At 42.9% G+C, this 24,728-nt stretch overlaps 2 protein-coding genes and 1 pseudogene across 3 annotated transcripts; all 3 read left to right on the forward strand.

The window, feature by feature from the left end:
* Positions 1-17: 17 nt before the first annotated feature.
* Positions 18-8,525, forward strand: LOC131128129 (uncharacterized; annotated as a pseudogene). The gene is made up of 4 exons (XR_013627112.1): positions 18-503; positions 1,233-2,054; positions 4,160-4,436; positions 6,273-8,525. The product of XR_013627112.1 is annotated as an uncharacterized LOC131128129 (transcript).
* A 1,120-nt stretch (positions 8,526-9,645) lies between these two features.
* On the forward strand, positions 9,646-24,267 carry LOC131128099 (uncharacterized). The gene is made up of 5 exons (XM_058070672.2): positions 9,646-9,929; positions 11,239-12,471; positions 21,245-21,394; positions 21,608-21,808; positions 21,915-24,267. Exons 1-5 carry the CDS (start codon positions 9,758-9,760, stop codon positions 23,498-23,500), a joined length of 3,342 nt encoding a protein of 1,113 aa, XP_057926655.2. The 5' UTR covers positions 9,646-9,757; the 3' UTR covers positions 23,501-24,267.
* Positions 13,189-20,522, forward strand: LOC131128085 (uncharacterized). The gene is made up of 5 exons (XM_058070647.2): positions 13,189-13,436; positions 14,639-14,869; positions 14,961-15,317; positions 15,828-16,016; positions 17,046-20,522. Exons 1-5 carry the CDS (start codon positions 13,340-13,342, stop codon positions 19,046-19,048), a joined length of 2,877 nt encoding a protein of 958 aa, XP_057926630.2. The 5' UTR covers positions 13,189-13,339; the 3' UTR covers positions 19,049-20,522.
* Positions 24,268-24,728: the final 461 nt, after the last annotated feature.

Here is a 24,728-nt window from a genome sequence, read left to right on the forward strand (position 1 = left end):
ATGGGAATGATCGATATGACTTACAGGCTATATGCATAATGTTTCTAGTAGTTCCTCCATTTATATTGTCTGATCCACTATCCTTTTTTTTCCCTTGTTGTACCATATACCATAAATTACTCTTATGGTGGACGTTTCTCATGAAATTATCATAATTCTACAAAATCGAGCGTTGTCTTCAATACCGCCCCAAGATGGCAGCCTTGTGTCGTCATTCATGCTTTAGCTGCCGTAAAACAACTACCGGAGATGGAAATGCGGAAGTTAGACGGCGCGAAGGGGGAAAAAACGAAAGTTAGCAACGATTCGATCGTGTGTTAGGTGTGTAGTGCTGAAAAACAACATCAAAATGTTGAAGGAGTTGATAAGGGAGCGACTAATGGCGGCAGCTGATGAAATATTCGCGCTGTTTGAACGAACGATAGCGTCGTACGAGGAAGAACTTTCTCGAACCAGAGATGAAAAGGCGCGACGTCGGCAACAAATTGTGCCACAAACCGAAGGTACGTTCGCTATCCTTTTATTTTTTCCACACATACATTTACGGGAAAAGTATGTGCTCCCATAGAAGGTCCGTTTTCAGTTGTGAGTGAGACTAAATCACCATTAAACGTGACAATTAGTCACATTTACACCACCGGAAGTACAGCTGGAACTGTTTAATTAAAGCCAACGACAAGGCTATTAAATAAATAACATACATTAACTTTTTTTTAACATAATTGCGTCATGCCAACAAAACGGATGACAGCCATGTTGATTTTCCAACGAACTAGTAATGGGTCGTTCGCGCACAATCCGCCTCTTTCAAGTGAACCACTCGTCTTACTCGTCTTTTTTCTGTTCAAGCTGTACGTAATCGGTCAAAATGTACAATATCTTGATGATGTTGTGTTGTTTAGCTGAGAAACTTTTACAATTAAAATTTTTGATAAGAAAGCATTATATTCAACAAAGATTCAAACATTTGTGAGGCACAAGCTCGAACAACCAGATCCCTTAAAAGACCCGAACTTTCCATTAGTACATCCAAAGACAGGAAAATGGCTCAGTGGTCTGCTTTGGAGTTGCTACCTTCTCAGTGCTAATGTTTTTTTATTATAGCATGCATAGTTCATCGCAATTATGTGCTAGTTTTATAAGAATATATTTCTTATGATTTAATACTGATTTGTTTTCTTGATGTTAAAATATTTGACATATCTGAGCTAAAGTGTGTTGGTGTCCTGCAGACAACCAGCAGCCCCGTCATGTTAAAGAGGAAGAGGAGGACCTCTGGACCACTCAGGAGCGAGATTGTCTTCTCAGGCCGGTGGATGATGATCTCACCAAGCTGCCACTGACTGTTGTCTCTGTGAAGACTGAAGAAGGCGAAGACGAACCGCAAGCAGGCGACCGCTACGCTCCACTAGCCGACAGAGACGACGAACCGTACTCGCTCGATGACGACACCCAGGAACATTTGAGCAGCGACACAGACTGCAAATTGGACAACAAACACTCCGAATACTCTGAAAACAAGACAGCTCGAGAATGTTTTAGCTGCTCGTTTTGTGCGAAAAGCTTTTCTGATAAGACTGCCGTGACACGACACATGAGAACACACACGGGGGAAAAGCCCTTCAGTTGTTCAATTTGCGCTAAGAGATTCTCTCGAAAGTTTCACATGCTGTCACACATGCGAACGCACACGGGGGAAAAACCATTCAGATGCTCAACTTGCGGCAAAGGATTCAATCATAAGGGCAATATGGAATCGCACATGAGAATACACACGGGTGAGAAACCCTTCAGCTGCTCAATATGTGACGAGACGTTCATAAGGAAGGTCTCGCTGATTGTGCACCAGAGGACACACACGGGAGAAAAACCCTTCAGTTGCTCGGTTTGCAGCAAAAGATTCTCTCATAAGTCGTATATGGTGAAGCACATGAGAACGCACACCGGAGAGAAACCTTTCATTTGCTCAATTTGTGGCAAAGGCTTGGCTGTCAAGGCGTCTCTGATTAGACACCAAAGAACGCACATCGGCGAACAAACCCTTTAGTTGTTCTGTTTGTTTGTTTTCTCTCATGTGCGCTGCATACTTTGTGCTAAAACATTTGTGCGGCACCACACTTTGACAGAGAAGAATGAAACATTTGAAAATCATTCATCTGAACTTTAATCACTTATTTTTATTATTTAAAAACAACATCTACAGAGAATAAAATCTATTCTAACAAAATATTGTTTCATACCTCACCTCTTTCTCCGAGTGTAGCGTGTTTCCTAGTAAAGTTGTTTACTATCCAGGAAGTAGTAGAACCCATAGGCTCCAGTTTGTAAGAATGGTGGGGTTCACTAGACCAGGGGTGTCCAAAGTACAGCCCCGGGGCCATTTGCGACTTCCTTATGTATAAGGGTGTTGCTTGGGTACAAGCTGTAGGCTCTGCTGTTTGTCGAAGATCTTACCGTGTTAGCACAGAGCAATGGCTCCCGGGGAATATATGTTCAGGTTCTAAACCACTTCCACACTTACCTTTGTACCATGTCAAGCTAGCCATTGGACTTGAACGACTTCAAGTTCATGCTACTGAAAATTGTTAAATCATAAAAAAAAGGTTAAATCATGCAAAAATTTTTGTGACCCCTGGCTGTTTTCTAAAAATGTTCTTTAAAAAAACTGCTGAATGGAAAAATCAGCAACAATTTTCCAAAAAATAAAGTGAAAATATTAAGGGAAAAAAGGAAGTTATTCCATGAATAACGTAATATTGCAAGGAAAAAATCTGGTCATTCTAGTAGCATAAAATTGAACAGACAGACAAACAAAACAGGCATTCCAGGAGCCTTTTGTGACCCCTGGCTGTTTTGGAATGGAATGGAATAGCGTTTATTGTCATTATACAAGATGTACAACGAAATTGGAGAGTTTCTCCTTTCAGTGCAATGGGGGGTACAGGAGGGTGCTAAGCGCGCAGCCTTGTGGTGATCCGTCCGGTCCTCAGACTGCGGGTGGAGGAAAGGTGGGGGCCGAGTCTCACAGTCTGGGGCTCTGTTGGTCAAAAAGTCCTTGATCCATCTGCATGTGAGGGGAGGGAGGCCTAGGGTGTCCAGTTTTGTGGTTAGGGTGTCTGGGATGATGGTGTTGAAGGCCGAGCTCTTATCCACAAAGAGCATCCTGACATGTCCACAGACACAGTTCCCATACAAAACTTGTCACTGTGTATGTTTCCAGGTCCTGATGTTGAAATAGATCCCAGTCTGTGTGTTGGAGGCAGTCCTGAAGTTCACCGAGTGCATTATCAGGCCATGTGGTGATAATCTTTTTAGTGGGTCTGGATCTGCGTCTGAGGGGGGGTGTATGCAGGAGTGAGCAGCAGGGACAGATGGTCTGACTGTCTGACTGTCCGAGGTGGGGGAGGGGTGTTGCTCTGTAGCCGTTCTTTATGTTTGAGTACACATGATCAAGAGCGTTTCCTCCTCGTGTTGGGCATCTTGACATGCTGATGAAACTTCGGGAGTACAATCTTTAAATTGGCCTTATTAAAGTCCCCAGCTATAATATGAACGCCATCAGGGTGGGCCTGCTGCTGTTCATTAATGACGTTAGAGAGAATGCCGTTCTAAAAAAAAAAACAGCTAAATGGAAAAATCAGCAATAATTTTCCAAAAATAAAGTTAAAATATTAAGAGGGAAAAAAGGAAGTTATTCCAAGAATAACGTAATATTGCAAGGAAAAAATCTGGTCATTGTAGTAGCATAAAATTGAACAGACAGACAAGCGAAACAGGCATTCCAGGAGCCTTTTGTGACCCCTGGCTGTTTTCTAAAAATGTTCTAAAAAAACAGCTAAATGGAAAAATCAGTAATAATTTCCCAAGAATAAAGTGAAAATATTAAGGGAAAAACAAGGAAGTTATTCCAAGAATAACATAATATTGCAAGGAAAAATCTGGTAATTCTCGTAGCATCAAATTCAACAGACAGACTCTACAAGTATTATAAATTAATTAAACTATACTTTCGCTGACAAACATTAGTACTTGTTTAAATATTTGTACAAGTGATTGTATCAGCCTTACGGTTTATTTCTTCGTATTTCTTCGTCTTTAATACCGCCGCAAGATGGCAGCTGTGTGGCGTCTTGGGTGTCTTTTGGCTGCCGTAAAGCAGTCATCGAAGACGAGAAACCCGGAAGTTAGCAAAGCGTCGAGCCTGTCGCGAGACAAAGCGAGGAGGCGAAGAAGGATAATCAAGTTCCAAACATCTAAAATGTTGAAATATCTGATCAGGCAGAGACTAATCGCGGCAGCCGACGAAATATTCGCGATGTTTGAAAGAACCATAGCGTCGTACGAGGAGGAATTGTCTCGAGCAAGAGAAGAGAAGGAACAGCATCGACAACAGCTGGAGGCTATTTATTTGAGTCGGAGTATGCTACACGTCGAAGGTACGCTAACATGTTCGCTAACGGTCTACTTTAATTTTAACACGTTTAAAAACCATACGGACTTGCTAAAATTCCCACAGATTTTACGCTACACTTGTAAATTTACAATATTTTGTATGTACGGTAATGGGCCCATAAAATTTAGCCTTCCTTTTTTGATTTTTTGACGACAGGCTGAAACATTGTAAAGCAAATTAGTTATATTTATTAATTATATTTTTTTGTATTACAATTAGTAATTAATTAATAATTAGTACGGTTTGGTTGGTCAAGTTTGAACGCAGGACCTAAACAATCAAACCAAATTTACACAATTTCCAATGTGGTTATGTATTTTTGCTTGCGTATTGTGTCTACTGTTAGAAAAATAGCATTATTTTAGTTTTACTTAGGTTCATTGATAATCTGTTTAAATCTTTTGTCACTTTACAGATGTCAATAATATTCAAGTTGAACAGTTTTGGTCCCAGCATTGACCCCTGGGGTACGCCACATGTTATATTTTGACTTGCCGATGTGTATCCTCCTGTCTTCACATATTGCTTCCTGTTAGCTCGGTAGCTTTTGACCCAATTCAAAACCAATACTCTGATTTTGTAACTTTCTACTATTTTATTTTATCATGATGATAGTCTTAGAACTGTTGATAAGAACTTTTTAGAATGCCCAAAGTTGCTCTTTTTTGTCTACTAATTGACTATAATACAACATAAGGTGGCCAGAAATATTTCAATATTGAACAAAGCAAAATTTGTTCTAAATCAGAAATCACTCCACACTCTTTATTGCTCTCTGGTTCTACCATATCTTACTTAATGTGTGGAAATATGGGCTAATAACTATAAAAGCAATCTTCACTCGCTAAATGTACTGCAAAAAAAGGTCAGTAAGGATAATTCATAATGCCGCCTACAGAGAACATACTAACTCCTTATTTCTAAAATCACAAATACATCAACTTGCTGATATAGTTCATCTTCAAACAGCTAAAATAATGCATAAGGCTAAAAATAACCAATTACCTAAAAATGTCATCCAATACTTCTCTACAAGAGAGGAGAAATATGATCTCAGGGAAGAAGTACATTTGAAACACTTCTATGCTAGGACTACGTTATGCTAGCCATAGCATTTCAGTATGTGGAATCAAACTATGGAATGGATTGAGTAAGGAAATCAAACAATGCACAACGATGAGCCAATTCAAGAAACAATACAAGCAGTTGATGTTTGCTAAATACAAGGATGAAGAGTCTTGAACCAGTCATGATGTGCTATATATATCACTATATTGACACTTACTATGGTACCCATTATGGCATTGGATGCTCATATCACCTTGTACTTCGGTACATGACAAAAAAAATAATATTAAACTATATTAGGAAGGCAGGAAGTGAACAAATGTAACAGCTGGAGGGGTAGGATTTAATAAGCTTTGCTTCTTCCTAATCCTTTTGGACATGTGGAACTGGGAACTGATTATGGGACGCACTCAAGTGTAATCTGATGCATGTTCAAATGAAATAACACCATTACCATAATATGTTTTGTGTGTGTTCAGGGTGTTGCTATCCATCCATTGCTTGGTTACGCTCACATTTGGTGACATCATATCCGGTGTTTTGGTCTGTTGTGGTAGTTTGTGTTGACACTGGTCTCACTTGGAGTACCCTGGTAGGCAGGCCGAGGAGACCCATCTTTCCAAACACCGATACGATGTCACATGAAAGACCACAAGCATAAACTATGAGTTAAAACGAACCCGGATCTTTTGGACTAAATTGCTTTGATACAACCATGTGAATGACACTATATAATGTTTGTGTCCTGCAGACGTCCAGCAGATGATCGGCCGTCAAGAAGATGGTCCCCCTCAGCCGCAGGTGGAGAGCTCCACTTTTGAGCAGGAGGCGCCGCAGTCCCCCCACGTTAAAGAAGAAGAAGAGGAACTCTGGATCACTCAGGAGGGGGAGAGTCTTCAAGGGATGGAGGATGCTGATCTCACTGTTGTGTCCGTGAAGACCGAAGACGATGAAGACGAACCTGAAGCGGACAACTTCTTAGCTCCGCTTTCAGATAGCGAGCCCGACGCCAGGGTCATCACCCATGGAGGCGTGGCCACCGATAGAGACTGCGAAGGTGATATGAGGACTCACACTGTCAGCAAACACTCGGAATGCTCTGAAAAGGAGACAGGAAAGGAACGATTCACCTGCTCGGTGTGTTCAAAACCCTTCACTTTCAGGAGCGCTTACAATCAACACATGCGGACGCACACGGGCGAAAAACCCTTTAATTGTTCGGTTTGCGGCGATACATTTGCTCAGAAGTGCAATTTGACGAGGCACATGAGAACCCACACAGGAGAAAAACCCTACACTTGTTCAGTTTGTGGTAAAATTTACGCCGACAGGCCAATTTTGGCGTCGCACATGAGAACACACACAGGCGAAAAACCCTTTTGTTGCTCAGTCTGCGGCGATACGTTTGCGCAGAGGTGCAATTTGAATCGACACATGAGAACACATACGGGCGACAAACCCTTTAGTTGCTCCATTTGTGGCGGGAAATTCGCCCAGAAGGTTTCTTTAAATGTTCACATGCTGACACACACGGGTGAAAAAGGCTTTAGTTGTTCCGTTTGTGGTAAAAGTTTCTCACGAAAAGATTACGTGATATTACACATGAGAACGCACACGGGGGAGAAACCCTTCGGTTGCCCGCTGTGCGGCAAACGATTCTCTCGAAAGATGTTCATGGTATCGCACATGAAAACACACACGGGGGAAAAACCTTTCAGTTGTTCAGTGTGCGATAAGAGATTCTCTCGAAAGATCTTCATGGTGGAACACATGAAAACGCACACGGGAGAAAAACCTTTCAGTTGCCCGGTTTGTGGTAAAAGATGCTCCCAAAAAGGGAATTTGGTGCGACACATGAGAACACACACAGGAGAGAATTCCTTTAGTTGTTAAGTTCTATTCCGATACCGCAGTTGCTCCAATCAACGCCTGTATCATGTTGGTTGCAAGATAAAAACAAACAGCAGTGGTTGTCGGCTACCTCTTGAGCTAGCTTATATTGACTCCCGGAGGTAGCATTTGAGGGTTCAGTAGAAAAATACAAAACAAGAACAAGGGTTTGCCTGTGAATATTCCCATTTATCCAGGTCATTGTATTCTCAGGGCGTTGCTCAAGTTGTCTTTGAAGACGTTACGCCTCAAGACTAGGTGAGACACACATTATTATTATAATAATAATATTAATAAATAAAAATAATTATTTTAAAAATATTATTATTAATAATAATATAAAAATAATAATAATTATTTGATAATATTATTAATAATTATTATATATAATACTATATTATATTTGCAAAAATTAATTTTATTTTTAATGACTTCTTATGGCCCACCTGCAGTGCCACCACAGCCCAGCACAGGGCCGCGGCCCACACTTTGGGAACCACTGCCCTAAAGGATGTCCACATTATGGTTCGAAAGAGGAGTGAGGGAAACCTGTCGTTGCTCCCCTTCCCAAAAGATTTGATCATTCAGCCTCTGACTAATAAAGAAGACACGGCCATCTTGATTTCAGGTGCGTTCATGACCCCCGTTACATCTTAATTGGATGCTAACGAAGCTGATACCACCCGAACGACCATTATTGCCTTGTCGTGGCCTCATTCCGTTTTATCCGAACGATCATAATTTCTCGAACTGTCCTATCTAGTCTTTAAGCATGACTGTTGAAGCCTGGTCGTACAAAAGGTTAAACGTCTACTAAGACAACCCGAAAAGCCCAGTTGCGATCGATTCAATTCCTTCTACGAACGGTTCATGGCAGCACATGGACGCATCCAGGATTGTCCAGTTTATTCCATCAGTGTCCTTCATTTCCCCCTTGAGGGACAAATTCAACAGTAAAGGTTTATTCTATTTCAAATGTCCTTGTAAGTCGTTGTGCCTTAACCATCTCTGTGTTAGTATTCTTTAATAACCAACGAGTAATTACCTGTACATATATTTACCAATTTGAGTCAAGTCCTGTGTATTGTGTATTGTAGCTTGTTAGTATCGCCATATCCTCATTAAAGTTTTGAAACAAAGACGGTGTTGTGTTTATAATGCTGTTTGACCAATAAGGGAAGAGAACAATGTCACGTGTCTTCTGTGTTTTGATTTGCCTGAGCACAAACGGAATCAAACCAAGAGGAAGGTAACCGAATCAGACCAGAGAAACCGTATTACTTGAGGGGTCCGGAAGGTTCTCGGACTGCAGCCATTGAGGTTTTATCCACATGCTTTTATATATCGTACATATGCTCTGTTTCAGGTCTTCAAGCAACCGGAACAGAGCAACGAATAAATCTGAGGTTTCTGGTCTGGTTGGGGAAAACGCCATCAGAAGCACTGGTGTTGCTACAGCAAGCGTATGGACACGAGACCATGTCCTGCTCGCGTGTTTTTGAGTAGTGCAAGAGGTTCAGAGAGGGACGCGAGGACGTGGAAGATGACCCCAGGAGCGGACGCCCCACCACGAGCAGGACCGATGCCAACGTTGAGCGTATCAGGCAGATGTTGCGCATCGATCGTCGCTTGAGCGTTCGACTCATCGCCAACGAGCTAGGCATGAACCGTGACAACGTCTGAAAGTCTGCGCAAAGATGGTGCCCAAAGTACAGAACGCCGACCACAAGGATCGGCGCCTGCGTGTGTGTCAGGACATCCTGCAGCGTCTTGAAACCGAACCGGCCTTGCTCGGACGAGTCATCATCGGTGATGAGTCATGGATCTTCAAGTACGACCCGGAAACCAAACACCAGAGTCTACGGTGGAAGAGTCCGACGTCGCCAAGGCCAAAGAAAGCAAGAGTGTCCAAAATCAAACTCCTGTTGGTCGCGTTCTTCGACGTGAGGGGCGAATTCCTTCCACATGAAGACACTTGCTTCAGATGCTTCACATTGGATGGAAACAGATGTGCCTGCCACACTTTCCAAACATAATCACGACATTCAAAACGAAACGAAATAAAATACCTTTGGCTACAAATGACACCCCTGCAGTCACCGCGTCATAACCAAGAAACATTCAAATAATATGAATATACGCTTTCTCCGCAACACTGTTATGGAGAAAGACACGGCGTTCTCCCATTTTGTGCGGCCTTCAATACCGTCCTAAGATGGCGGCGGCGTGACGTCATTAACACGGTAGCTGCCGTAAACCGCAGAAGAGCAAAAAAAGGCAGAAGTTAGCAAGACGGAGGTTAGCAATAGCGAGTGCGACGACGTACAGTCGGGTTAAAGGCAGAAAATGTTGAAAGATATAATAAGGGAGAGACTAATGGCGGCGGCTGATGAAATATTTGAGCTGTTTGAAAGAACGATAGCTTCGTACGAGGACGAACTTTCTCGAACAAGAGAGAAGGAACGACAACAACAACTGGAGGCTGCTGGCAAGACGCACACTGTGCGAGACACTGAAGGTATTTTTACGTGTTCGCGAACCTTCTACTTATTATCTTACTTATCATATGAAGAGCCCGGAAGACATAATCGCGGTGTTTTATAGTTGGTGTTAATATTCAAACCAAGATGGCCGCCAATGCACACTGTTGATGTGTATCAGATTGTGATGCACATTAAATCTATGTTTGCATGGTCTAAGGATCTTTAAACACACGTTTTATGTGTTATATTTCATAGGGGTGGGAAAATCGATTCTTTTTACTGACTTGAGTTCTTATGAGTCACTCACTGAAGTGAGTCGGGTACTCATTTGAAACCGGAAGTGATGGGAAGTTCGGTGTATGTAGAGAACCGACTTTTTTAGTTCTGCCGTTACAAGAGGCAGCTCTTTTGGCTCCCAAACGGCTCCTCAGAGTTTTTAATGATTTAATGTGTAAAAGAAATTGGTCAAATATAACGATATCACTTGTTTATTATTTGTACGGCTTCATTTTTATGCTAATATACAGATAGCTACAAAAATGAATTCTAAAACACAAAAACAAAGACCCATCTCGATTAGACAAAAAGTTGCGTTATTTTGACATTTGCATCCATCTACAGTGAAACACCACAACATCAACAAGACATCACACAGCTAAATATGTCTTGTTTATGTCTTCAGTGGCTTCTTTTCTTTTCTTGTATTTACTCTATCGGGGAATACGGCAGTAAAGGTGACTATAGGGGTGTTATTTCATGACTAGGAGGCTCTAATAATGTTTAAAAACAGGCTTTCCTCTGTTTTAACTATGAAAATATTGCATGTACACAGAAAATGTGCAGAACTGAAAGGAAAAAGTAGCATCCAGCTAACGGTTATTGCTCATTAGTGCAGTGTAACCCCCCCCCAGCACATTTTGACCAATCACGTGCAGCTTTAACAGTTTTAAGAAATGGGTCAAAGTTAAAATAGCTGTTGTTTGTTACTACAAAGTCTTATTCGGTACTTGTCCTGTAGCCTACAGTATACGATCATTATTTTAATGTTAATTTGCTGTGTGATGATTTTAGTATTCTTTGTAAGGTGACACCACAAGTCAGACCATTATATTGAATGACGACCTCCCGCGATGTCTGATAGTTTGACAAGCTATACTCAAGACTACTTTTCTACACCATCGATGGACCATGCTGGTCATGTGAAAAAAAACGTCATTGGCTCTGCTTTTTTCTGTTTGAAATGATAATTTTCTCTTCTGGTATTTAATTGTGTTAAATATGATTATAATGGCCTTAGACAAGGTTAAATCCTATTCCAGATAAAATTCTATTTGTGTCCTGCAGACATTCACCAGATGCTTGGTCCTCGAGAAGAGCATCAACCGCAGGCGGGGAGCTCCACCTGGAAGCCGCAGGATCCACAACCACTCCACGTTAAAGACGAAGAGGAGGAACTCTGGATCTCTCAGGACGGAGAGCGTCTCCTCGGGCCGGAGGAGGCTGATCCCGCCAAGGTGCCGTTGACTGTCATCTCTGTGAAGATTGAAAATGCCGACGAACCACAGGCAGACAACCTCTTAGCTCCGCTATCAGACAGCGACGACATAACGTCACACTCTCCTGAGGATGAAGACTCGGACTACAACCAGGAACCTTTGAGCAGCGGTACAGAGTGGGAAGCTCACGTGAGGACTCACACCAACAACAAACGCTCCAAGAAGAAGACGAGTAAAAAACGGTTCAACTGCTCAGTTTGTGCCGAGAGCTTTACTTATGTGTGCGACTTGACCCGTCACATGCGCAAACACACGGTAGTGAAACCTTTTAGTTGCTCAGTTTGTGGTAAAGGCTTCACTCTGGAGAGCAGCATGACATCACACATGAGAAACGTCCACGGAGAAAAACGTTTTAGCTGCGCAGTTTGCAGTGAAAAGTTTTTCTTTAAGAATCAGCTGACGCAACATATGAAAACACACACTGGAATACCTTTCAGTTGTTCCGCTTGCGGCAAAAGATTCCTTCACAGGGCTGCTCTGATATTCCACATGGAAATTCACAAAGGCGAAAAGTCTTTTGGTTGCTCCATCTGTGGTAAAAGCTTTCCCACTCTGGCCAAACTTGATTCGCACTTGAGAAAACACACCGGAGAGAAACCCTTTAGCTGCTCAGTTTGCGGCAAAAGCTTTCCTTGTTCTAGTCATTTGAAGATACACATGAGAACGCACACAGGAGAGAAACCTTTTAGCTGCTCGGTTTGTGGTGAAATATTTAACTATTCCAGTCATTTGAAAAGTCACATGATGGCACACAGAGGACAGAAGCCTTTTAGCTGCTCCGTTTGCGGTAAAATATTCTCGTATTCTAGTCATTTGAAGATTCACATGAGGACACACACAGGAGAGAAGCCCTTTCGCTGCTCCGTTTGTGGTCTAAGTCTCCCTACTAAGCACCGTTTGAGAGTGCACATGTGGGCTCACACCGGACAAAAACCCTTTAGCTGCTCACTTTGCGATAAAAGCTTTGATCTTAAGAAACGTTTGAGTGCACACATGCAGTCTCACACGACGGAGGAACCTTGATTATACCTGTTTTTTTTTATTCCCCTGACTTTTTGAAGATACAAAGTATGTTTTAGCTTGATTTGAATTTTCATTTCACTTGGAAGTGTAAATAAACTTACTTACTTAGTATGGTCAACATGTATGAACCTGTCATTTATCTTTCTGTTAATAAAATCCAGTGAAAATTGCCTATTTTGGACATGGTTGCAAAAGGTGATTAATTGTGATTAATTAATTTGTTTAATTTATTTAATTCTCGCCTGAAGTCAGCTGGGATAGGCTTCAGCATACCCCTGCGACCCTAGTGACCACCACAGTGAGAGCCATTCTCCACGAATGGCGAAAACATATGTGACTGGCCAACCAAAATGACGACTCATCCAAGAGGTCACAATAAGACCCCACAACAACATCCGAAAAACTGCAGGGGGCTCTGTCGAGAGGTAGGTCATTATTTACTGTAGGAAGTTTAAAAGATGGAACACTGGTATGGAGTGACATTATTATTTTTGAAATAATATATATTTAATACACTGATTTTAATTATGTTTCGTATTTCGGATTTGTTCATTATTGTTGTATTTATTTTGTAATTACTTGCAGATACTGTATACCCGTATTTATTTCTGCTTGATCTTCGGTTGCACACTCCAGTCCACTATGGGGCGGTACTGTACATAATAGCTGGTTTGCCAACCCCCAATCAAAACTAAGGAAGAAAAAAACACGGAAGTTAACGCAAGCAATAGGACGACACGAGGCAAATGGCGAAGGTGTCAAAGAAATCTACAAAGTAATCCAATACGTTTATACATCTGAAAGAGTTAATAAAAAAGAGACAGACCGCGAGTGTTGACGCAATTTGTGGGCTGTTTGGAAGAAAGATGGCGTCGGGGGAGGAGGAACTTTCTCGAAGGAGAGAGGAGAACGAGCGACAACAACTGGAGGTTTGCACGACGTACGTTGAGCAAAATATTCCAGGTATGCTAACAGATAGGAATTAAATCAATTTAACTCACTTTCTACGTTGAATATAAACAGTCAAAGGGACGACATGGACGAGTTTCGTTATTTAAACCGCGCGCCCGAGACATCGCTATAGTTGTTTCGCTTCAGTGGCTCCGGAATTCAGTGTTGCCAGGTCTCGCGAGATAAACAAGCCCTACTGGCAACCTCGTACATTGACAAATGTATTTGTTATGCATACGCATATGCATACGCGTCAACTGGAACAAAACACGTCTTTACTCGTAAATTGGAGCTATTATGCTCATTTTATGTCCTTTTGTATTGAGTTGTGGACTTATATAGCGCAACTACACACACTAACACGCACATAGAACTTTTAAGAAGCCAGAATCTGGACCTATTACACCTGTATTTCCTTAGCTTTCTGTTTTCATTTATTCCACACACGACCCGCCTCCGGGCACGCCCCCTCTGTTGTGATTGGTCCCACCTTGAGCACGCCCATATAAGGAAGTTACTAGCTCACGAGGCTCAGTTCGTTACTCTGAAACGTAACTTCAGAGCCATCTAAAACTTTTTCCAGGGCATATTTTAGCACAATAATACAACATTTTAATAACCCTTTATAGGTAGGAAAAGTGGAAAAAGCCTAATAGGTCTCTTTTAACAAAGGTAAACTCGGCACAAAACAAGTCAACACTGCACAACAACATACAGCACGTGCAAGCACACACGTGATGCAACTCAATACTGGCTGGCGATAACATTTAATTCAACTTAAACTACATAAGAACAACAACACCGGCTAGCACATGTTTCCAGTAGTTAGCATAGCATAAAAGGACACAAAAACTATGAGTTAATCTGTGTAAAAATTGTCAACATTGCTGTCAGCCCCAATAACGATGACTGGTAACACACAATGGGTTATACTTTTGATGATGACTAACATCAGCAGCTAAACTTAGCCCAATTGCTATATTGAGTTATATTGGGTGTAACTCGCAGTATGTACTCAAAACAGGAAGAGGCTACATATGCTTGCAGTTTGTTTAATTGTTGGCAGTACTGTCCTGTACTTCTGTAGTGAGAGCATATAAAACCTGTTTTTAACATTATTAGAGCCCTCCAGACAAGACATTACACCCCTATAGTCAAATTTGACCACTTTTTTCAGTTTTTTTTTCTTTTTACGGTGTGTTTGTGTCCTGCAGATGTCGAGCAGCGCAGCCCTCAGCTGCAGGGAGGGAGCGCCACTTTGAAGCAGGAGACTCCACACACCCCCCACGCCAAGGACGAAGAGGATGACCTCTGGACCACTCAAGATGAAGATTGTCTTCTCGGGCCGGAGGATCTCACCAAGTGGCCGCAGACTTGTGTCTCTATTAAGACCGAAGACCACGAAGACGCAGCATCTGAGTCCTCAGAGCTTCATCACAGTCCAAGTGAGGATGTCTAATACAATGTTTTTTTCAAGAGAATTTGAATTCCAAAGTCAATAATCACATTTTACCATAACTTCTGCTCATACTGCAGACGTCCAGCAGCTGATTGTTCATCAAGTGGAACATAACCCCCAGCCGCAGGAGGGGAGCTCCACTTTGAAGCAGGAGCCCCCGCATGTTAAAGAGGAAGAGGAGGAAATCTGGACCACTCGGCAAGGAACATGTTTTCTCGGGTCACACGAGGCTGACCGCACCCAGTTGCAGCCGACCGGTGTCTCTGTGTGGACCGACTACTATGAACACAAACCACATGAGCTGTCACAGCTTCTACCTGAGGCTGAAGACGGGGACTACACCCAAGAAACTTTGAGCAGCGATGTCGATTGTGAAGGCGATAAGAGGACTCGCGGCGACGGCAAGACCACCGGATGCTCTAAAAAGAAGACAGGTACGGTTTGGTGTTTGGTGGGTGGGTGGGTGGGTGGCGAAGGCTTTCCTAAAATCGCCTGATTGAAATAAACACATGAAAAATACACAATTTGAAACTTGAGCAACAGGAAAGTTTCTCTGGAAAATCACATCACACGACACAGTCCATGGAAAATGTGACACACTGGGGAGGAAACCTGTTAGTTGCTCTACTTGTACTGGCAGATTTGCTGATTTATTCCACATGGTTGCATGTGGAAGTGCACTCATGCTGAAGAAAAACCCTTTTCTTGCTCAATTCACGGTCAATGTTACTAGTAAAGACACATGAGAACACACACTGGAATATGTTAATTTTGTCCTCTTATCAAATATATTTATTTAGTTTCTTATATTCACACTTTCAGACTCAAGTATTTTTTCCAGGAATATCAGATGGTATTTTGATCTGTCAAAATTATGTTGTTGTTTGACATGTGTGCTGCAAAGTAGACAGGCTAACCGTCATGTTTCCCTGACTCTATTACAGGAAAAAAAGATAGACTTGCATCGTGTGCCGTGTCCGAACAACCGGCTAAAAAAAGACCTCGGAAATCGCAAAGATTTCTCGACCGTTATGGAGAGAGATGGCCTTGCCTCATCATTTCCAGGCTGCCTTATCACGCGTTCTGCACCGTGTGCAAGACAGACATCGACATCAGTCACCAAGGAGCAACAGGTAATGAACTCAGTCCAATACACCGACACTCATTGTTACTCGACAACATGCTAGTGTTCTCCCCCCATCACATATGGGAGCGTCTTATCTTCATGCATGCAAATTACAAGCTCACCGATGTCTGGAGTTGCTAATAGTTGGTAATCATTTTTCACCGCAATGTGTGAGTCTACCCAAGTGTTTAATGACCACATTTTCCACTATCGATGTGTGCCAAGCGGCTCCAGCAGTGCTTCTGACAAAGTATATCCGACAATGAGTGCTCCTCCTCTGTGAGGTGACGTGGACGCAGCTCTTTTCAAGTTGCTCCTCCAAGTTTGAATTTATTTATTGACAAAATTAGAAAGTAGGGTTCGGACAGTTTTGCGGAAGATCGACTTGTTCTGACCTGATTTGCTTGGTTTTTCCCTGGTGTCCGAGCAGGAACTAGACGGAACTAGACCCCATGTTGGGGGGTTCGCATGTTTGTCATGCTGCCATTGTACGGCTTCTTAACACGGCATTCTTTGCAAATGACAAACATGACATGACAAAACATGACTATAGTCACATTTATACTTTTTTTATTTACAACATATTGCGCAACTGCAGGGTCTTGAGACACATGCTAACTCGCAAACTAGAGAGCTAGCGACCTAAACGGCAGCCTTCAAGTTATTTCCTTTAAACTTAAATAGCCAAAAACTTACCACTTCCACACGGATAGGGAGGATAACTATTAACAGTTATTTAACCTTTAACATGAACATTAATCAAACGTAATAATTTTTTCTGGGTACATGATACCATACAGCATCCATATCAAACTTGCGCGGGCCGCACTAACATTAAACTTTCATATCAAGGCGGGGGCCTCAAACTAGTGTCCTGCAGGCCACATTTGGCCTGCGGGCCGCATGTTTGAGACCCCTGCAGTACACAAACATTACATTTAGGGCTCTATTTTCAGTACATATGTATATACAGTACATAATATATGCAGTACATATATATTTTAATCTCCCCGCCCCTCTCCAATTATGTTTTCAGATTGCCGACGCCATGTAGAAGGAGCAAAACACAAAAAATTTGAACGGGCCTTACCCTTTGTCCCGAAGGTCGCCCCAACATTTTCTGGCGATCCGGATCTACGGACCATCCGGGCAGAAACACTGTTCACCAACTTCATAGCGGAGCACAACTTGCCAGTGGCTGTAGCCGACCACGCGGGACCGTTATTTAAGAAGATGTTTCCAGACAGTCAGATCGCCCAACATTACGGCTGCGCCAGAACTAAAACCACCGCGATACTGAACACCATTTCTTCAAACGACGAACAGGTCATCACCGAGCTAATGTGCCGCTTCCCTTTCAGCATAGCGACTGACGGCAGCGCAGCAGACGTGGACGGTGTGAAATTGCATCCCTTAGTTGTCCGTGTGTACGATCCCAGTGTTGGGAAAATAGCCGTAGTGCTGCTGAAAATTGTTGAGTGTCGGGATTCCACCAGCGAAGGGATATACAACGTTATCGACCAGGAACTAAACAAAAGGAAAATACCTTGGAGCAATTGCGTAAGCTTCGCCGCTGACAGCGCCTCGGTCACGCAAGGGCCGAGAAAAGGTGTCGCGGCGTTCCTAAAATCCCAGAATCCGCACATTTACATAGTCGGTTGCGCGTGCCACCTCATGCACACAGCCGCAGAGAAGTCTTCGTCCAGTTTGAGCGTTGACATCGAGGACATGCTGATTGTGATCTACTACTACCTGGACAAGAGTAGCAAGAGGAAAGCGTTGCCGCACGAGCTTCAAACGCTGTGCGACACCGACGTCAGGAAGATTTTGAAGCTATCCTCCACAAAATGGCTGGCTCTTAGCAAATGCGTCCAGCGGCTCCTCCAGCAGTGGGAACCCCTGACGCGTTTTTTTGCCGATGAAGCAGCAGGGAAAGACGGAGCATCGTCGGTTCATCTCTCAACTCTCACAGCTACGTCTGGGAAGTCCTCCAGCTTTTTGAAGACCAAATTCTGTCGCAGAAAGTCCAAAACGGGGGTTGACCATTTTATGTGTCGTGCAAAAGAAACAGCGGAGAATCAGAAGGATGTGTCGGAAAACACGGACGCGACGGCAGTCACAAAACCGCAAAGGGTGTACGCGTTCCTGACTGACCCGCGGTCCATGCTCTATGCTCTCTTCTTGAAAAGAGCCATCCCTTTATTTGAAACGGCGAATCAGACCCTGCAGAAAGAGGAGCCATGCGTGCACACGTTGCTGCAGACGTTGGAGCTGCAGTTACAAAAGTTGCTGCTGGCCTTCTGCAAACCCGAGTGCGTGGTGGAAATGATGGAGGAAGTCAAACGAGGACACCAACCCACGCTGTACCAGTCCGGTGAGCACCAGCTTCCCGATGAGGAGCTCTGCATCGGACATGACACGCAGATATTCATCAAAAGCCAGGTTCAATTACCTCTTGGAGCTTTTTACCGGGATGTGAGGAAATATTTCACAGCGGCTGTTGACTTCCTGTTATCTTCGTTCCCCTTTGGGGACGAGTTGCTGCATCACGCCGCCGTCGCCGACATCAGCAGACGCCAAACAGCCAAATTCTCCTCGCTGACGTACTTAGTGGACAGGTTCCCGTGTTTGTTAGGGAACGGCGTCACGGTGGATAAAGTGGACGATGAGTTTCGTCTCTTTCAGTCCACCGCCTTGGACGATGATATTCTTACCAAGCGTGTCGATGAGGCTTGGATAGAATTAGGAGCGATGGAATCGGGAGGCACGAAGCTGTTTTCGAACCTGGCGACCGTTATGCTCGGCGTGTGTGTGATTTTTCACAGCAACGCCGACTGCGAAAGGATCTTCAGCTTGGTTACTAAAAACAAGACGGCACGTCGGGCTTGCCTGAGCACGGAGGTTCTCAGTTCCCTGGTGACAAGAAAAGTCATGATCGCCTCCAAAGGCAGCGCTTGTTACAAAGAGACGTTCACTGACACGCTACTTAAAAAGGCCAAATCCGCAACTTATAATAAGTTTAACAAAGCCAATGTTTGAACATTATGTATGGTCATTTTAATGTTTTTTTTAATTCATGAATGGATAACTCCTAATTTTGCACATAAGGGGTGTAACGTTCAGGGAGTAACGGTACGCCATCCTCTCAGTGCAGTATATACTTTTCGGTATTTAAAGCTCAAGATTCAGTTCATTTTTGGGACTGCTTAACTCGAGAAAAACCACAAGGTCGCTGGTCTAAATTCCCTAATTTTATGTTTAGGGAAAAATAAATGCATGATCAGGCTGCACGGAGGTCGAGTGGTTAGCGTGCAAAACAGACTTAAACTCCTCCGCTTGGGGAAAGGTCTCATTCCCAACCCGGAGATCGCACTTCACCCTTTTCGCAAGAACCATGAAGTCAGACTTGGAGGTGCATCCAGCAGGACTACATCATGTGCAAAAAACAGAAACCCAGTCCTGCAGCCATCAAGTAATGAAAAGAATTGGGCGGGGAGTCCAAACCTCATTGGAAACGGGTGCGACTTATTGACAATGACTGAATTGGTGGTCCGGTACCCCGTATTTCCGGAGTCCTCCCCACAGAATTCCTCAAGGAACATGCCTTGAATGCCTTCTCCAAGTCCACCAAACACTTGTAGACTGGTTAGGCAAAAGGTGTAGAGTTGGTCCACCGAGTTTTTTGACCACCTCGGCAAACTCTCCCCCAGAGATAGGAAAGCCCACCACGGGGGCACTGGACATACCCGGTGTTGACTGTGCAGATGGCGGATGGTGGTCCAGAATCTGGACCTCATTCTCCATGGCTTTTTGCCTCAAAGACCGCAGACCACCTTCCCTGCTGGTACATGTCAGCTGACTCTGGAGTCCTTTGGGTGGAAAAGACGTGATAAGGACGCCCGATAAAATAATAATGACAGACACCTGCACTGAAACCTGTCACTGAAATGTGCCTAAACGTGGCCAACCAGAGTGGAACAAATGTTTACATTAGTTCAATGATTGGCACCTCAAACCGGATCGGATATTTGGCAGCCATTTTAATTTGAAATTACATTTGAACATATTTGGGTTGTTTCTGCTGTATCGCTGTCCAACCTGAAACAGTTTGTAATTTTATGTTTTTATGTATGTATGTTTTTTTTTTACCAGCAACATCTTGTTCAGGTATTGTTTTATGTGACTGTTATTATTATTATTATTAATAGATTTTATTCTGAGAATAGACGACAAAAAGCTGTGTGGTTGAGGAAGCGATTGTATTTCTAGTGTGACGGACCATTTGTCCTTTGAGAACCAAAAGACGTACAGTATTGCGATGTAATCCATACGCGTTATTCAATGTATTCTCTGTTATTGTTATTATGCATGACCAAAAATCATAGTCAAAAATTAGCAAAACCAGGCAATTGCTTCCAGCATCAGGTTGCTGTGTTGGAGAGCTAGTGTACAGATCATCATCCATGCTTGATTATGGTTAAGATCATGTGGGGGTGTACTGTATCCTGCTACATTGTTCATATCTTTATTAAAAAACAAAAAATGTGTGTGTGTGAGTGAGACAGCTACGAATTGCATTTTAGCTGACATGGTAGAGCTCTCGTCATCTCATAATTTAGCTGTGAGTTGGAGATAAATCTGCAAACTTCTTTCTCCTGTAAAATCTACATTTAAAAAACTAATAAGTTTGCTAATTATAATAACTTTTAATGTTTGTTCTCCTTCACTTTAGTTATGTTACTACTTAACTCGTGATGGAAGGCAAACGCCATTCTGTCAGGACGTCGGTGTAAACATGAGACCACGTGACACAACCAGGAAGTGCGAGGAAGGCGAGACCTTCTGAATTCACAAGGCTGGAGGAGGAGCCTACGGCCTTCGTAGACCGGGTAGACTACTGGCCTGGTAGGATGCAGACCCCGGATTCAAACAGCTACAGTTTTGATTGTTAGCAGATTGGCTAACACGTACCAATGAGTATCATCCAGTGGCTCAGTTGTGAATTACCCGTTCCACGTATGACTTCCACTCCTCCCACATCCAGAGGGCGACTGACACCGCTATTGGAACGCAGCCTGAGGAGCGGATGTAGACGCTTTGTGCACATGCGCAGAATGGATCTTATTTTCGCTAGGGATTGGTTGAGACACGAGGCAAATGGCGAAGGCGACAAAGTAATTTAATGGACAAAAAACATGAAACGCCTGAAATGGTTGATTTTAAAAAAGAGATAAATTGCGGCTGCGGCTGTTGACAACATTTCTGGGCCGTTTGAAAGAACGATGGCGTCGGGCGAGGAGGAACTTTCTCCAGGAAGAGAGATGAACGAGCAGCAACAACAACAACCGGAGGTTTACACGACTTACATTGTGCTACACAGTCAAGGTATGTTTACATGTTGTATTTAATCATTTCATCATTTTCCATGTCCATTTCTGCCTCATCCTGCGTATATTCAGGCTAAAAAAGATAAGGTTCATACATATATATACATACATACATTACCAGTCCTCACTGATTGCAGTGTATAAGCATGTTCAAACTAGTATTGTAAATTGAACTGCCATTGTTAGCATAAAAATATTTTGTGTCCTGCAGGTGCCCAGCAGCTGATTGGTCAGCCCCCTCAGCCGCTGTTGAGGACCTCAACTCTGAAACAGGAGCCCCCCGACATTAAAGAGGAAGAAGAGGAAATCTGGGTCACTCAGGAGTGTCTTCAGGGGCGGGAGGAGGCCGATCTCACTAAGTTGCCACCGCCTGGCCTCTCTGTGAAGACTGAAGACCATGAAGACAAACCTTGTGAGTCCTCACAGCTTCATGACACCAGAAACACACACGTTCACGTTATGTGATCCAATGTTAATCCAATGTTTATATTAGACAATAATTCCTATCTGTCCTGCAGACGTCCATCAGCTGATTGATCATCAAGAAGAACATTCCCGTCAACCGCAGGGTGGGATCTCCATTTTGAAGCAGGAGGATCCACAGCACCCCCATGTTAAAAAGGAAGATGTGGAGCCACAGCCCCCCAACGTTAAAAAGGAAGAGGAGGACCTCTGGATCACTCACAAGGGAGAGTCTGGTCTAAGCTGGGGGGAGGCTGATCTCACCAAGTTGCCGCTGACTGTTGTCTCTGTGAAGACCGAAGACCATGAAGAGTCCTCACAGCTTCATTACAGTGAGGAGAACAGAGGGGCGGAGCCTCCACCGCAACACATGACAACAGAAGCTGATGGAGACCACTATGGAGGATCCCAAGCAGACAACCTCTTGGCTCCGCTATCAGATAGTGATGACACAACGTCACAGTCTACTGAGGATGAAGACGGGGGGGACACCCAAGAACCTTTGAGCAGCAATACAGACTGTGAAGATGATATGAGGACTCAAACTGACAAACAGTCCAGATGCTCTGAAAAGAAGACGGGTAAAAGACATTTCACCTGCTCAGTTTGTGCGAAAAGCTTTTTTTATAAAAGCTACTTGGAGCAACACATGAGAACACACACCGGAGAAAAACCTTTTAGTTGCTCAGTTTGTGCTCAAGGATTCTCTCAGAAGTCGAACATGGTAACGCACATGAGAACACACACAGGAGAAAAACCTTTTAGTTGCTCATTCTGTGGTAAACGCTTCACTAGAACAGTAACTATGGTAATTCATATGAGAAAACACGCAGGAGACCGACCTTTCAGGTGTACAGTTTGTGGCGATGCTTTTTCTCATGCTTCGTCTTTCAAAAAACACGTGAGAACGCACAAGGCAGAAAAACCCTTTAGTTGTCCAGACTGTGATAAAAGCTTCTCTAAAAAAGTAAATATGGTATCACATATGAGGACACACACGGGAGAAAAACCTTTTACTTGCTCAGTTTGTGGTCAAGGATTCGCTCAGAAGTCAAACATGCGATCACACATGAAAACGCACAGAGGGGAAAAACCTTTTAGTTGCTCCATTTGTGGTCAAGGATTCTCTCAGAAGTCGAACAGGCTCTCACACATGAAGACGCACACAGGAGAAAAACCCTTTAGTTGCTCTCACTGTGGTAAAAGCTTTGCTAAAAAAGTCGATATGGTAAATCACGTGAGAACGCACACAGGAGAGAGACCTTTCAGTTGTGCGGTTTGCGGCGATGCATTTTCTCGGGCCTCGTATTTAAACACACATATGAGAATCCACACGGGAGAAAAACCTTTTAGTTGCTCATGCTGCGACAAAAGCTTCACTCAGAAGGCACACTTGCGGTCACACATGAGAACACACTCGGGTGAAGCCCATTTTAGTTGTTCAGACTGCGGTGAAATCTTCGCCAGGAAAGTAAATCTGGTATCGCATATGAGGACGCACACAGAAGACAAACCTATTCGCTGCTCCGTGTGTGGCGATACATTTGCTCTGAGTTCCTCTTTGTATCGACACATGAGAACACACAAGATGTCCTCTGTCAATCATGGTGAGCAGTCCGAGGTGTTGTCTTCTATTGAATGATCATTCACAAAAATTTGAATGGAAAAAATAGGTCATTGCACAGTTTGACACAACAAAATTGTACAATGTGCCTCCACAGTGGTGCACACCTTTACAAAAACAGACAGTAGTTCCTCTTTGTCAATCACCTTACTGTCTGAATTTTGCGTGTATTACTTGGTGTCTTTGAACACAACTCTTCATAGCTCCTAATGACGCAAAGCGTGATTCAAAAGTGCTACTTTTAACGAGATTTGAGTTAGATAAATAGATTGAGTTACATTTTCAGTTCATTTGGAGCTGTTATTACATAAAAATGTATATGTAATTGTGCCCTGTCATTTATTTTTTCTTTCATAAAATACAGTAAACATGGGAATATTTCACACCTAGTTGCAAATGGTGATTAATCAGCCGATTGCTTCTCTCGATTTATGGCTGATTATTGGAATTGATTAATCATTCAATCCTTGGAAGCTAGTATTTAATTAATTTATTTATATAAGTATACATGAACTCACAGGTGCCAACTTTTCAATAAGTAGCTACTTGCTGTCCGAGGAGTTGCTAAATGACATCAGCAGCTAATGTTTTTTCTATCACCTCCTTCCTGCTCTGAGGTATTTTACTAAAAATGTACTTGTTCATTATGAATTGGCTGTAAAATTAATTTCTGAAATAGTGACATCTTTTTTTGAAATTACATTTAAAAAAAATGTTTTCACATATTTAAGAGTTGCCTTTGTATTGTTGAACTGTCAAAGTCGTTGAATAGCGCAATACTTTGAAATTTTGCTTTACGTCATTCCTGAATAACATTAAAGTTAACAGAAATAAATAAATGTTATGCACTATTCCCTCTTTTATCCTCGAAATATATATAGCTCGTTGACCAAGATAAAGTGTTTTTATTTTCCTCACGTTCTCCTGTAAAACCCCATCATAATATATATTTAGCCGGTTAGCTGCTAATGCTTGTATTGTTTATTAGTGGTTCGCAAACAGTTAGCTAGTTTGCTAGTAACAGACGAAGGAGGTTGATTGACAAGGGTCTATATCCAATCAGGACGCAGTACACATTGAACCAGTTGCGGTTAGCTGCTAATGCTTCTGTTGTTTATTAGTGGCTCGCAAGCAGTTAGCTAGCAACTGACGAAGGAGATTGATTGGTAGTCGTCTACATCCAATCAGGACGCAGAACACATTGATTCAACTGTTCCTTGGCCAATAAGAATTGTAATTGATCTTA

The sequence above is a fragment of the Doryrhamphus excisus genome, linkage group LG3, assembly GCF_037039965.1.
Source record: "Doryrhamphus excisus strain RoL-2023G ecotype Guam linkage group LG3, RoL_Dexc_Guam_v1.1, whole genome shotgun sequence".
Lineage (NCBI taxonomy): Eukaryota > Metazoa > Chordata > Actinopteri > Syngnathiformes > Syngnathidae > Doryrhamphus > Doryrhamphus excisus.

Bases quoted from the DNA above. Each gene is read 5' to 3' on its own strand.
- LOC131128099 (XM_058070672.2), top strand. From the start codon at position 9,758: ATGTTGAAAGATATAATAAGGGAGAGACTAATGGCGGCGGCTGATGAA. The intron at 9,930-11,238 runs GTATTTTTACGT...TGTGTCCTGCAG, and splicing joins CACTGTGCGAGACACTGAAG to ACATTCACCAGATGCTTGGT. The intron at 12,472-21,244 runs GATTATACCTGT...AAAAGAGATAAA, and splicing joins TCACACGACGGAGGAACCTT to TTGCGGCTGCGGCTGTTGAC.
- LOC131128085 (XM_058070647.2), top strand. From the start codon at position 13,340: ATGGCGTCGGGGGAGGAGGAACTTTCTCGAAGGAGAGAGGAGAACGAG. The intron at 14,870-14,960 runs GTGAGGATGTCT...CTCATACTGCAG, and splicing joins AGAGCTTCATCACAGTCCAA to ACGTCCAGCAGCTGATTGTT. The intron at 16,017-17,045 runs GTAATGAACTCA...TTATGTTTTCAG, and splicing joins CAGTCACCAAGGAGCAACAG to ATTGCCGACGCCATGTAGAA.